Source organism: Chiloscyllium plagiosum, chromosome 14 (genome assembly GCF_004010195.1).
Source record: "Chiloscyllium plagiosum isolate BGI_BamShark_2017 chromosome 14, ASM401019v2, whole genome shotgun sequence".
Taxonomy (NCBI): Eukaryota; Metazoa; Chordata; class Chondrichthyes; order Orectolobiformes; family Hemiscylliidae; genus Chiloscyllium; species Chiloscyllium plagiosum.
The window spans coordinates 6,185,960-6,199,822 of NC_057723.1; the positions used below are offsets into that span (position 1 = coordinate 6,185,960).

At 41.6% G+C, this 13,863-nt stretch overlaps 2 protein-coding genes across 2 annotated transcripts; both read right to left on the reverse strand.

Annotated features, from left to right (window-relative positions):
* Positions 1 to 1,967: 1,967 nt before the first annotated feature.
* Positions 1,968 to 7,798, reverse strand: slc35a4 (solute carrier family 35 member A4). Its single transcript, XM_043703085.1, has one exon. It carries the CDS (start codon positions 7,732 to 7,734, stop codon positions 6,757 to 6,759), a length of 978 nt encoding a protein of 325 aa, XP_043559020.1. The 5' UTR covers positions 7,735 to 7,798; the 3' UTR covers positions 1,968 to 6,756.
* A 96-nt stretch (positions 7,799 to 7,894) lies between these two features.
* LOC122556440 (SLC35A4 upstream open reading frame protein) lies at positions 7,895 to 13,810 on the reverse strand. The gene is made up of 2 exons (XM_043703087.1): positions 13,259 to 13,810; positions 7,895 to 8,240 (listed from the first exon to the last, which is right to left on the reverse strand). The coding sequence occupies exons 1-2, from the start codon at positions 13,415 to 13,417 to the stop codon at positions 8,043 to 8,045; spliced, it is 357 nt and encodes a 118-aa protein (XP_043559022.1). The 5' UTR covers positions 13,418 to 13,810; the 3' UTR covers positions 7,895 to 8,042.
* Positions 13,811 to 13,863: the final 53 nt, after the last annotated feature.

A 13,863-nucleotide genomic window follows, 5' to 3' on the forward strand; every position in this document is an offset into this window, starting at 1 on the left:
TTTCTGTACTTGTTTGACAGCATTGCTTTGGCTGATGTTGATCCACCACTGTCAACATCCTGGGGATTACCGTTGCCTGAGAACTAAACTGGACTCACCATATTAATGCTGTAACTATAAAAGGTGAGGGGCTAGGAATCCTGCAGTAAGAAACTCAGGAACTGAGTCCCCAAAACCTGTCCGGCACAAGTCAGGAGTGCGATTAAATACTTCTTATGTGGTTGGATGAGAACAACTCCAACAACACTCAAGAAGCCTGACACTTTCCAGCTCAAAGCAGCCAACATGCACCACATCCATGTACATTTTCTCCCACCATCAACGATGCACAGTGCCAGCAGTGCGGACCACCTTCAAAATGCATCACACAAGTTCTCCAAGGCTCCTTGGACAACACCTTTCAAACCCACAAGCACAACCATCTAGTAGGACAAGGGGGCAGATACAGAGAAACACCACCATCTGTAAGTACCCCTTCACGTCACACACCATCCTGACTTAGAAGTAAGTGACTGTTCCTTCAGTGTCGCTGGGTCAAAATCCCTGAAAGAATTGAGTCGATTCACAGCACATTGACTGTAATTGTTCAAGAAGGCAACTCATCATCACCTTCTCAAGGCCAATGAGGAACAGGCAATAAATACTGGCTTAGCCAGTGACACCCTGAATTAATAAAAAGATTTTTATTAATAGAGTTATAGAGATGTACAGCACAGAAACAGACCCTTCGGTCAAACATGCCAACCAGATATCTTAATCTGATCTAGTCCCATTTGCCAGCACTTGGCCCATATCCCTCCAAACCCTTCCTATTCAGATACCCATCCAGATGCCTTTTAAATGCTGTAATTGCATGAGCCTCTGCCACTTCTTCTGGCAGCTTTCCATACAGACATCACCCTCTGCATTAAAAAGTTGCCTGTTAGGTCCCTTTTAGATTTAGCCTCATTTTATAATCTGAATATCGCATGTACAAGGTTAGATAAGATGGGGAAAGGCATATTTGGTGAGGCATTGATGACATAATGCGCCAAAGAGCCTCTTCTTGTACCATAACAGTTCAGTGGCTGAGTGTTATGCTCAATTTCGGATATTAAAAAGAACATGATTGCATTAGAGATGCAGAAAATATTTCTGAGATTTGTTTCAGGAATTGGGTTTGAGAAAAAATTGGAGAAGCTTTCAACATTCAGAGATAACGTGACAAGGATGCTCAGAGGATGCTCAAGTTCAGAAGAAATCTAGAAAGGACAGATAAAGGAATTGCTTCCAATGAAGACTCAGGAACCAAAGGACAATGAAGCAAGGTGAATTGCAAAACAAAAACCAAAGCAATAAGTGGAATTTTTTGACTTTTACACTAAAAGATGCCACTACCAGATTACACGCAGCCAAGATTACATTGGAGATAGATTCAATTGACTTAAGAAATGAATTGGAAAAGCAGAAGAGTGAATAGAATAGAATAGAATCCCTACAGTGTGGAAACAGGCCATTTGACCCAAGTCCATACCGAACCTCCCAAGAATAACCCACTCCCTGACCCATTCCCCTATCCTATTACTTTACATTTACCTCTTACTGAACTACCTAGTTTTCTCATCCCTGAACACCATGGGTAATTTAGCACGGCCTTTTCAACTAACCTGCACATCTTTGTGCACACCTGGAGGAAACCCATGCAGACACGGGGAGAAAATGCAAATACCACACAGACAGTCGCCAGAGGATGGAATCAAACCCGGGTCCCTGGCGCGGTGAGACAGCAGTGTTAACCACTGAGCCACTGTGCAAATATTTGCATTGTTATGGGGAAAGGGCAAAGAAGTGGGGCTAGTTGAGTTGTTCTTGCAGTCTGCAGAGAGAATGGGCTGAATGGCCTCCTATGTTACAACCAATCTATGATAATGAAATCCATTAGCCTTATAAATGAGATAACAGGAACTTCCATACAAATAACACTGGAACAAGCTTTATAAAATATCTTTAATTTATATAACATAACTTAGAGATTATGTTTACATTACGATGATAGCATTCTTCCAGAGTTCCCAAGTTACATTTCTGTTTTGAAAAAATATTAAACAGCCCAATGTACTTTCCTTTTCTTAATAACGAAAACTAACTCACTGCATTGAAAATCTTAAAACAAAAGAAAGTTTGGAAAGAACACTAACACCATCTATATTTGAGGTCAGGGCTGGATCTGTTTTTCTTGTTTGTTTGCAGGCCATTGCAAAGGTAAAGTAACTGGACATTAAACTCTAGTTTAAAAAAAAGCATCCTGATTCCCAGTAACTGGATAGCAGGCCCAAATAACTTATTCTGACTGATTTCTATTGCAATATCGGGACGGATCCTGTGTGTAAGATGGTAGAAGTGGGAGGGTGGATTATAAGTTGGAGATCATCACAATTTCATTGTCTGTTAACAAATTCATTTAACAGGGAGAAAAAAAATTGAAACAGTCTAACTAGTAAGCCACGGATGAATTTGCACTACTCTTTCAAGCACTGAGTCACTGCGTAATTTCATGAAAACTTCATTAATATAAGTCATAAGATAAAACTAAAGGAATGTTAAAAATTGAAAAAACATGCATCTGTTTAAAACACAAAGTTATTTCGATGACACTTGATAAATTGTCGTATGTCTCAGGGAAAACATTTGAAAGTACTGCAGAAAACTGTTTAACACCTGAAATGTGGTCATAGGTCCCACTGCATGTGTAAATTAACAGTCCATAAGGACTAGTAAAAATTCAGAAGATTCCCTGCATTTTTGCATGGGGGTCTGTTAACATGCAGTTGTTTTGATAAACCATGAACTAGCTTGGAGGAAACGGGGTGACAACACAGACACAAATGTTCCAATCTTTAAAACTAAATTACTCCATTGCATTGTTCACAGGAAATTCTGCGCCAGCCAAACATTATCTACAGCCACAGTAAGCCAGGCTTTGTCTTCAAGAATATAATTTTAAAGGTTAGGTCACTTTCTGCATCCAAACCAGTGGGCTTAAAGTCAAAGTGTGAACTCATCCAACAGCATAATCATTCATATGTAGCACAATGGTATCCGCTCAATTAAGGTTAGTGCAAGTGTGACAGACAGAGAGAGAAAGTCAGAAGTCACATGCCACCAGCCTGTAATCCAACAGGTTTATTTGAAATCACAATTTCAGTTTGCAATTTCAAATAATCCTGTTGGATTATAACCGGGTGTCGTGTGACTTCTGACTTTGTCAACCTCAGTCCAACACTGGCACCTCCACTGTACGTGAGAGATGGTGTACGCATACATGTTTGAGGGAGATAAAGAAAGTGTGAGAGAGATAAATTTTATCCAGCATCTATTGCATCTGCTGCTCTGGGCAGATCTTTTGCTTTGGACATTCCTAAACTGAGATTTAGGAGAAGTGGGATTAATTCAATTAACACACAAACTATATTTATTTATTCATTGATTCTGTATGTGACCCAAGGCAAAACACTGCTTCAAGTTGTGAATGTTAACAAAAACTTCATCAATTGTCTTCAGTCAGTAAAGGAATATTTGCCCTCTTCTCAAAACATGGCAGTGTCGAGGAAAAGAATTGAGTACATATAAAAGGGAATTGCTTTGCATTAATTGCAACATATTCCCCAATTTAAAATTCAATGGTGGTACTGAAATTTCAGTTTCTACAAAAAATGTATTGAAAACAAATATTAAAACATGCAAAGTTTACAAAAAACCTGAAGTTGGTATCCAAGAAATCCATATAAAATTACAAAACAAAACCCTTAACATGAAAAACGTTAAAATAGCCTTGTATTTGTTTGGGTAAATTCTGGAGGAAAGGCACAGGATGTTGAGGAGCATGAAACCCAACAGTTTCAGCTTTGGTCATCAGTAGTGTGCACAGACAGGGCAACACACCCTTCAGGCTGTGAATTCCTCACACAGACACCAACAATCCTCTAGCTTCATCCAAGGGTAACACTGCCATTGTAAGCTCACTACCTCGAGGTTAGGAGTGTGGGGTTATCTGGAAAGTTGCAGAATCCCTGTGGGTGACCATGCAAGAGGTTTTAACATGAGATGCATTTGAACAGAGCTCCCCTGATGTGCAAGGCAAGTCTCTAAACTCATCACATCACTGCATCGCCTCAGCAACTTTCAATTCGGTATTTCTAGCATAAATGAGAATATTCGGGATAAGGCATGCACGAATATGTGTACATCATTGAGTTTTTGGTACAAGCTGCTACTGCAACCTTAAAGCAGCATGAGCAGCTGCCTCTGCAGCTAAACAGCTAAAAAAGCAAGCATATAAACCTGAACACTGAAAACAGATTTCGAAATCATTATTTTCAATGAAGAAAAAATAGTACCTCTACATTTCTAATACTCGTTATTACAATATGATTTCGTGTGCAGCATTTATATATTTTTAAATGTTTATATTGCATCAATACAGAAAACGACACAATGGTTAAGGAATTTTTAACTGAGTTTAAGTATGATATGTAAACATAGTGAGATTATTCTAGTTGCATTGAATTTTTGAAATGTCACAAGACACAGTGTCACTGTCTATAGTTAATGATGGTGTTAACAGACAGAGGACAGGGCCTTGGAAAAGTCTCCTGGCAATATATAAAACCTTGTTGGAGATACCCCAGTCAGCTGACACCTTAAAATAAAGACAGACTTTGTTTTAGCCAATTCTCTTGACTTTTAACTCAAGGGAAAATTGAATCATGGATGCAAACAGCCCACTGGGAAACAGATATCAGAGATCACTATGACAGATGGGGGAATATCACACGATGGAGTGTGCCCACATGCAACCTACACAAGGTGGTTTTCCTTCACAGGAAAGCTTCAATATTGCTCAGGTTAACTGTAGGGGACATCACAACTCATGAAATCCCCTTCTGATCCGTGAAATCATCACTACCCCCGAGGTGAATGCTCTCAATTGTCATGGGGGAAGAGCTAACAAAAGTGCTGTGGTGTCCGGCAACAGAGGTCGCTGCGGAGGGGTGAGGAAGCAGAGTGCTTGTAACAGCCCCTCAATTGCATTAGAACTGAGGCAACCTTCTGAAGACTTCCTAACATCCTGCGTTTGCCAAATGGAAACTGGACACTGAGGCCCACTGCCAGCCTATCCTCCCTGCTGGATAATCAAAACGATGAAGCCAGGAAGGATGTGCCATTCATTCAGGAACCGCCCTCCATCAGAACTCAAATTAGGCAACTGTCCCTCAATGACCAAGAAAAAGCCAACCCACAAACAACAGGGCAGCTTCATCCTGGGGTGAGGGGACCACCACTGATCAGATATTGAACCAGGCAACACCACAGATAATAAGAGTCACGAAGATCAAATAAAAAGTTTCTGAAACACTGTCTGGTCCATGCTGAGTTAGTTCACGTGTGCAGGAGAAATTCTACAAAGTCAATTTCAAGACTGAGTGTTAAGGGGTAGAGGTTTTCCACCTCTAGATCACTGCCCAGAGGCATTCTCAAACCAAATAAAGTGTGATTGTGATGCCATTTGTGGTTGAACAGCAGGATGTAGTTTGGCAAATTACCAGAGCTATGAATGACACCAAAGGAACTCCACCCTAATGATTAAGCACTTGTTAAAGGGAAAGATAGAAAGATAGTGCAGGTTGAGTGTGGAATGGATCAGTCAAGCTGAATAGTGTTATTGTGTGTTTTGGGCAGAATACGTTTCTTGAGATAATCTTTCATCAGAAGGCATTCAAGTTGAGCTTATGCTTAAAACGTGAAATCGTTTTTCTTCTGCCAGCTCTTAACCTGTCTACAATTTGAGCTTGACCCTTGTTTTATGTTGGTCAGCCAATCTCTACACACAGGCTGATAGAAATCTGGAACCCTCTCTTCCAGAATTACAAAGTAAAGGCTTCCAGACTTGGATCGAAGCATCTTGTTAGCAGAGGAAAACCGAGGGCAAGCAAAGTGATACAATCTTATTGACTGATAAAGCAGGCTTGGGGTTTGACTGTCCACTCCTATTCTTATTTCTTATGAAGTAGATTAGAAGGGCTGAATAGCCTGTTCCTCTTTTTAAGACTAAGATCGCTTTCCTATTGAAATAAAATTAGTAAAAAGACAAAAGGGAGGCCCATGGAGTTTTGTTTTGAGTTCACCTTTGCTTCAATTTTCTGTCTCCATTAAACCCAATATCAGTCCGGCTCGCTCATTAGGGGAGTGGCTCTGGACTCTCAATAGCCAGCATGAAGTCACACAGCACCAAATAAAAACTGTTCTATGTCAGCGATTTTGAGAGAGGGCCCCAAAGTAAAATAATGACATAACCTGATTTGAAGTTTTTGGTTTCAAAAATCATCCAAACAAAAATTCATAGAAATTAAAAAGGAAAAGACTTTTGTTTAAAAGAACATCTCCTTAGGGTGACAAGCCGTGTGACAGAGAGATGCAGGAGATAAAGCAGCAGTGGCTAAAGCCCCAACAGTAAGAATGTGAAGAACAATGGTTCCCGTGTTGAGACATTAAGATGTTGTAAGCTAACAGCTCAATTCTATGGTGACTCCCTTATTTTAACCATCTTCACTTCAGTAAAATCAACATCGTGTCCCATGAGGCAAGGTAGACCAAACCCAGTGGGAGTCAGAGTTAGAAAGGTTAGCACAAAAAGGTATTCTGTAAAACTAAAACAGATTGGATGGGACAGGGAGGATACAATCCGATCCAAAAACACTACAATCCTGTCAGCCAGTACTACCTAACTCGATAGTAGAGGTGAATAGCCAGGCAGATCAGCCCCACTGCTACAAAGAACAACGGGGTGAGCTGGAGGTTAAACAAAAAGATGGAGAGGACTGCATTAACTAACATGGAGCAAGAAATGACAAAGAGTCTGGTCATGCTGTTGTTGTACTTCATGATGACTGACATCAGCAAGCCATTCAGAGCCTGGCTGCCAACTATCACAGCCACCCAGACCGAGTAGCCCTGGAAGAAGCTGGTGGAGCGGGAGCTGGCTGTGTGCACCACCAAATTGACTAAAACACCAAACGAGTACAGGAACAAGTTCTGGAGGTTGAGGGGCAGTGGCTGGGACTTCAGAGCCCACTCCGTGTACACCGCAGAGAGGCCGGATATCGAGCAGTAGGCAGCGATGGCGATCGCACCCTGCAGGGTGATGTACATGCGGTCATCGGTCATTGGCTCTCTCTCTCCTGCCTGGCCACGCATGGCACCAGTGTGGCAAATCCCAGCTGCCATCAGCAGACAGAGCGCCAGCCATTTGCGTGCGGGCAGCCACTGGCGGAGCAGCAGGCTGTAGAAGGCAGCAGTGGCTGCAATCTTCAGATTGCTCAGCACCTGAAAGGTCACGGGGTCCATATGATGTTGCATGTGGACGACCAGGTTGTTGTTGACTGCGTACAGGGAGGCGGGCACAGCGAACGGGAGGGCTGCCCATACTGAGATGGCAACCCCACTGGTGGAAGAGCCGCGGTCATGAGCTAGAAATAACACGGAAGACACGGTGAGCTTCACCAGCTCGACCAGAACAACAACAGAGGAGGAACTGAAGGGCACCCTCCCGCCCACCTTGCACAGGCTGATCAAAGGCGCATGCGAACCATAGGCAAGCACAGAGAGAAGCAGCACAAGCCCCCAGCCGACCTGACCCCTCATCCGGCCCTTCGCAGGAGACAAACCAAAAGTGCCAGGATCTTCGAGAGTTTCCATTTCTTTTCTGAAGCAGCTCGCCAAAACGCAAGTTCATTTACGTAAGGGAAATGTTGACAGGTTGGGTACAAGGCCAGAATAGACCCGTGGAGAAAGGACAGAGAAGCAAGAAGGCAATTGTGCGTTTGCATGCATCTGTCTTTCAGTCAGATTCATTGTAAGCATCAAGCGACAGCAGTCAAGCTTTATAAGTCATTTACATCAATAATATCAAAGGCCAGTTGCGCTCCAAGTTCACATTTGATTATCCTGCAGTTCCCTGATATGAGTTAACTGGCTCTGAGACTGCAGATATGGAGATATGCTTGTTATTTTGGTCCTTTCTTCATCGAGTCCAGGTAATCCTTGATTGAGTTTTCTACATTGGGGATGCTGTAGTTTTGGGCTGCATAAATCCCAGTGACTGTTCCCACCAGCACACCCAGGACAGCAGAGGCTCGCAGCTTGGCCACAACGTATCCCGCCAGGAACCCCTTCAGGAATGGAGAGGCCAACAGGGAGCCACCCTGGAACAGGAGAAGATTCAATTAACTTTAGTGGTTTACAGATGTCTGGTCTTGTACTTGGCCCTGAACTGAGCTTTCAACCCCACGTTTGCTCTGGCATCAGGCATAGCTATTTGTATCTGTCAGCTTGCCCACCTCTGCCCCTCCCTCAGCAGCAGATGCAACTCTCGTCCATGCCAATTCCTACTTCTGTCTTAATTATTCTCATTCTTTCTTGCCAGATAGCTCGCTGTAGCCTCTAAAACCTCAGCTTAGGCAAACTGTGTTGCCCATTTCGCAACTCACACCAAATCCCATCCCATCCCAGCACTCACTGAGTTACAGTGACAGTGCCTTGGTCTTGGAGAAAGTTGACTTCAAAAAACTCAATCTCCTATGTACCTCCGATTGTGACCTCTTGCTCAAATGTAATTCATCACTTTCTAATTTGTGACCCTGCTTTCAGCTGCCTCAGCCCCAAGCTCTGAGGTTCCAACCCGAAACTTCTTTTGTCTCTCTCTCTCTCTCTCTCTCTCCAGTAAGACAGTTTGGACTAAACTTTTCGTCACATCATAGAATCCCTACAGTGAGTCTGCAGTGACCCTCCAAAGAACATCCCATCCAGATCGAGACCTTTACCCAATATCCATAATCCTGCATTTAGAATCATAAAATCCCTATGACGTGGAAGCAGGCCATTCAGTCCATTAAGTCCACACCAACTCTCCGAATAGCATCCCACCCAGACCCACCCCGCAATCCTATCTCTGTAACCCAGCATTTCCCATAGCTAATCCACCTAGCCTTCACGTCCCTGGACAATTTAGCATGACCAATCCATCTAACCTGCACATCTTTGGATTGTCTGAGAAAACTGGAGCACCCAGAGGAAACCCACGCAGACACAGGGAGAATGCGCAAATTCCACATCAACTGAATCACTACCTGAGGGTGGAAGCGAGCCTGGGTCCCTGGCACTGAGGAAGCAGTGCTAACCACTGAGCCACCATGCCACCCAAAGACTGGCCCCAAAAAGACTTCAAAATTGTGAGGGAAAGGAGCACAAAGAATAAATTGGCAGGGAAATCACAAAGCTGTACAAATACTATAGAGCAATGACATGGAACACCTTTAATTACCCCAAATAGTTGAAGAAGCTGAGAGAAGTAATGAATGGGGTGATCTCCAGCATCTGTAGTCCTTACTTTCTCATAGTGGAGGATTTGTCATAGTCTTCCTGGGTATGGAAGTGAGGATTGGTGTGTGACACCTTTATTCAAGAAAGGGTTCATGGATATTCCACACAACTACATCCTTGCCAACTTATTACTGGCAGGTGAGGGTTAGAAACCATTTGGTAAACAAAAACCAACACACACATGGAGAGCCTGGGAATTTATTGAGGAGGCTAAGCAATGATTCATAAAAGGTAGGTCATGCCTGACATAATCCAATTGAACTTTTTGATGTAGAAACAGAGAAGGTGGCTGATGTTGTCTGTGGATTTTGTTTACATAGATTTTAAGAAAGCATTCGACAAGGTACCACATCAAAGGACAGTCAATAAAATTGAGGCTCAGGGTACAGGAGGGAAAGTGTTAGCCTGGACAAAAATAACCCTAAGGCAGAAAACAAGGAGTTTTGGTAACTGGCTGTTTTTCAGACTGGAGGATGGTAGACAGTGATGTGCCTCAAGAGTCATTGACAGCTCCACTTTTTGTTTTGATTATATATATCAAGAAAATGATTTGGATGTTAGCTTAGAGGGCAACATTTCAAAATTTGATAATGGGAGGTGTGAACAATAGTACCGATACTAATCAACTGCATCAGGACACAGATAGACTAGAATGGGCAAGTGGTATTCAAAATCGTGAGGAGTCTGAACAGAGAAAACAGGAAAAAATGTTCATGGTAGTGGAATGATAAAGAACCAAAAATGCAGATTTAAGGTAAGTTTCACACAGCAAGAAGTTAGGGTTTTTAAAAATTCATTCACAGGATGTGAGCGTCACTGGGTAGGCCAGTATTTACTGCCCACCCCAGTGGACAGATAAGAGTTTGCGATTTTGAAGATTTGTAGCTCAGGCTGAGGTTCTGGTTATAAGTTTGCTCACTGAGCTGGTAGGTTTGTTCTCAGATGTTTTGTCACCATGCCAGGTAACATCATCAGTGAGCCTCCAAAGAAGCTTTGTGAAGTTTGAAGCAAAGTTTGTGAACTTGGTTTTTGAACTTGACAGGACGTACTAAGATACCCATTGGGATCTTGGATACTGGAAACAGAGACAAGTACAAAATCAATGAAAAATTGACTTTAAAAAACACTGTTTAGACACTACTAGAGTATTGCATCTGTTTTGGTTCAAACAGTCTGCCAAGATTCTTGAAAGGTGTTAAGGATATTTACCAGAATAATTAAATATATCAGCTTTGTGGAATATTAGTTATAGTGTTAGGTTCAAGAAGCTGAGACTGTTCTTGGAGCAAAAGAAATTGGATAACAGATTTGATACAGGTTTGGATAAAGTGGACGATGGAAACGATTTTTGTTAGCAGATGGTACAAGGACTAGGGGATATGCATTTAACGCTTTGGGAAAGAATTCAGGGAGCACATGAGGAAAATGGTAATGACCTGACACTCACTAGCTGCAAGGCTGGTAGCAGCAAAAGAGATCAATGATTTCAAAAGGAAATTGCATACACACTCACAGATAAACTTGTAGGTTTACTGGAATAGAGCAGGAGAGTGGGACTTGCATATTCCATCAAACGTTGGCACAGATATGATAGGCCAGAATTCACCCTGCTCTGCTATACTGCCCCTCGGCTTCTATGTAGCTCAGTGTCAAATGTTTCCAGATAGCACTTTGCATACCGCCTTGGGATATTCCATGGTGCTATAAAAAGTAAATGGCTGTGGCTAAAAACAAAATTTACATTAATAACAATGCTTGGAGCAAGTGGAGGCCATTCAGTCCCCTGAGCTAATTCCACTATTTACTTATTCCATGATCAATTTTAATCTTAGCACCATCTACTACCTGATTTCTACAAATCTTTAATTCCCGATTGTGAATTTCACAACAGATTGCAGACAATTATGTCTTTTTTTTGGAGTGGGTGATGCCAGTGCAATTTACAGCAGCACATTAACAACAGGATGCTTTGCAATAAGTGTCAACATCTAAACAAACCATAGCATTCACTTTTAAATATTAATAAATAAAATTAATAGTGACAGTATTCCCTGAAACAGTCTTTTGCAGATTGATGCTGCAAGAGTAAATCTCAAAGAAGAAACTGATGAGGAGATGTGTCAATCCTAACTGCTAAGAAAAATGTCTTTTGAAGGCACACTTGTAATTTACAATCATCAACTTTTACATATTACATACTATTGCATCATATATTTTCTGCATTTTTTTCAGGGCATTTAGTGGAGAAGTGAACTTATATTAAACTCATGTCTGCTCCAGGCACAATGCACAATTCTACTGACTGCATTCAAAAAAAATGACACAGAAGCACTTGAGAGAACACATTCCTAAGGACTGTATCAGAACTGAGGGATTACAGTGATCAGGAAATAACTAAACAGGTTAAGCTTATTTTTCAGATTGAAGCCTTAAAACTTATGCATGGGTTGGGAGAGTGGCTAGCTGTGGAAAGAATGTTTTTGCTTATGGGAAAACTCAAGACTAGGGTTCTTAGATGGTCTCAAAATTAAAAAGGAAAATAAGGCTTTTTAGATTTCCAACTGGGGAGTCTGAAACCACAGGAAGCAGTTGAGTCAGATAGTCGGAATGCACTCAAAGAAACTAGACAACTCATGAAAGTAGGATGTGCTGGCAGGAGGTCGATGGAATGGGAGATGACTCATATAGAGTATAAGTGCCAGCACACACTAGTTGGGCCAAACAGCCCAAAACGTGTGCTAACAGTTTGAGTCCAAAGTCTCCTGTGTGGAGGGATGCCTAAAATAAGAGTCTTTGGACTGTTTTTCTCTCCATGGATACTGCCAGATCTGCTGAATTTCTCCCGGATTTTCTGGTATTATTTCTGATTACCAGCAGCCACAATATTTTACCTTTAATTGACCAGTCTCTGTTCTGTATATCCGAGGTGATGCATAGAATTCTAAAATCTTTCTGGGCATCTTCTACCCAAGTCATTTTCTGAAAGAGCTATCCAATTAATCACACACCCTTACTCTTTCCCTGTAACCATGCTAATGATTTACATTCAAGTATTCACCCAACTCATTTCTGAAAATCAACCTTGAAGCTGGTTCCAAACATTTTCAGCTACTGCATTCCAGAAAGAGGTAACTTGATGTGTAAAAGTCTTGTCCTATCTCATCTCTGGTCCTTTTCAATTATCTACTCAACCTCATGTCCTTTGCTTGCTGACCCTTCTGCGAAAACAATTTCTCTTCATTTACCTGACCAAAGCACTATTGACTTCAAACACCTTCTACTGAACACCCCCTGCTCCCAGAACAGTCCCAGCTGCTCCAGTTTCTCTAAGGAAGCCATCTTTCCTTGGTACTTTTCTAGAAAATCTCATTGCCACCTATTTGGCACCTTTTCAGAAGAGGGATATGAAGAATTGGAATCAAGACTGCAGCTGATTCAGATTAATTGACTCCTGTTCCTTCACCATAGGACAGATGGCCATTCAGCCCCTCCAGTCTGTTCTGCCATTCAATGAGATAATGGCTAATCTGTGACCTACCTCCATATACCTGCCTTTGGCCTATGTCCCTTAATACTTTTGCTTAACTAAAATATTTCCTCCTCAGATTTAAAATTAACTGGCATCATTTAGTTCATATTTTCTTCTTATTCTTCCCCCTAAAGTGTACTACTTTACATTTGCATTCAATTTCACCTGCTCTGAGAGTAAACTGTTAGTTAACAGTGAATTAAATTTACCCACTGCTTGCTACTAACACCCTTGAATAAGAAACTTTGCAAACTGTTCACAACAGAAGACTGAAAGGAGATTTTATTTCAGTGCAGTTCTTTTGACACTCACATTGGGCAATCCCATTTGTACCTCCTCTTCCACCCTCCTCTGGATGCTTTCCAGTTGACCCTTCAACTGTGCAAGATCCTTTAGCTTCCCCAGTGTGTCCTGCAGAAAGAATATGACAGAAAATAAATAGGAGGACAATGATTTCCTTTCATAAAGCATGAATGCCAACAGTGAAACTGAAGTAGACCCTTCGGCAAGGTAATAAATAAGATATAGTTTTTAATTATATAGTTTTTTCTTTATGCTTTCATTGGATATAGGTGTTGTTAGATAACCCAGCATTTGTTGCCCATTCCTAAAAACCAATTGGTTTGCTCAGCCATTTCAGAGGGCAGTTAAAAGTCAATTGTGTTGCAGTGAGCCAATCATAAATGGGACCAGATAAGGATGGCAGATTTATTTCCCTCTTCTTTCTCAGTGAACTACATCAAGGATTTTTTTAGGTCAATCGATTATACCATCACTGAGACTATCTTTATATTCCAAATTTGTATCAACTGAATTTAAAATCCACTGACATTGATCCATTGACATTGCCACTATACCACCACCTCCCTCTCTTCAACTGGGTAACTGGCAGCACTGGATATCAAAATAGTTCATTA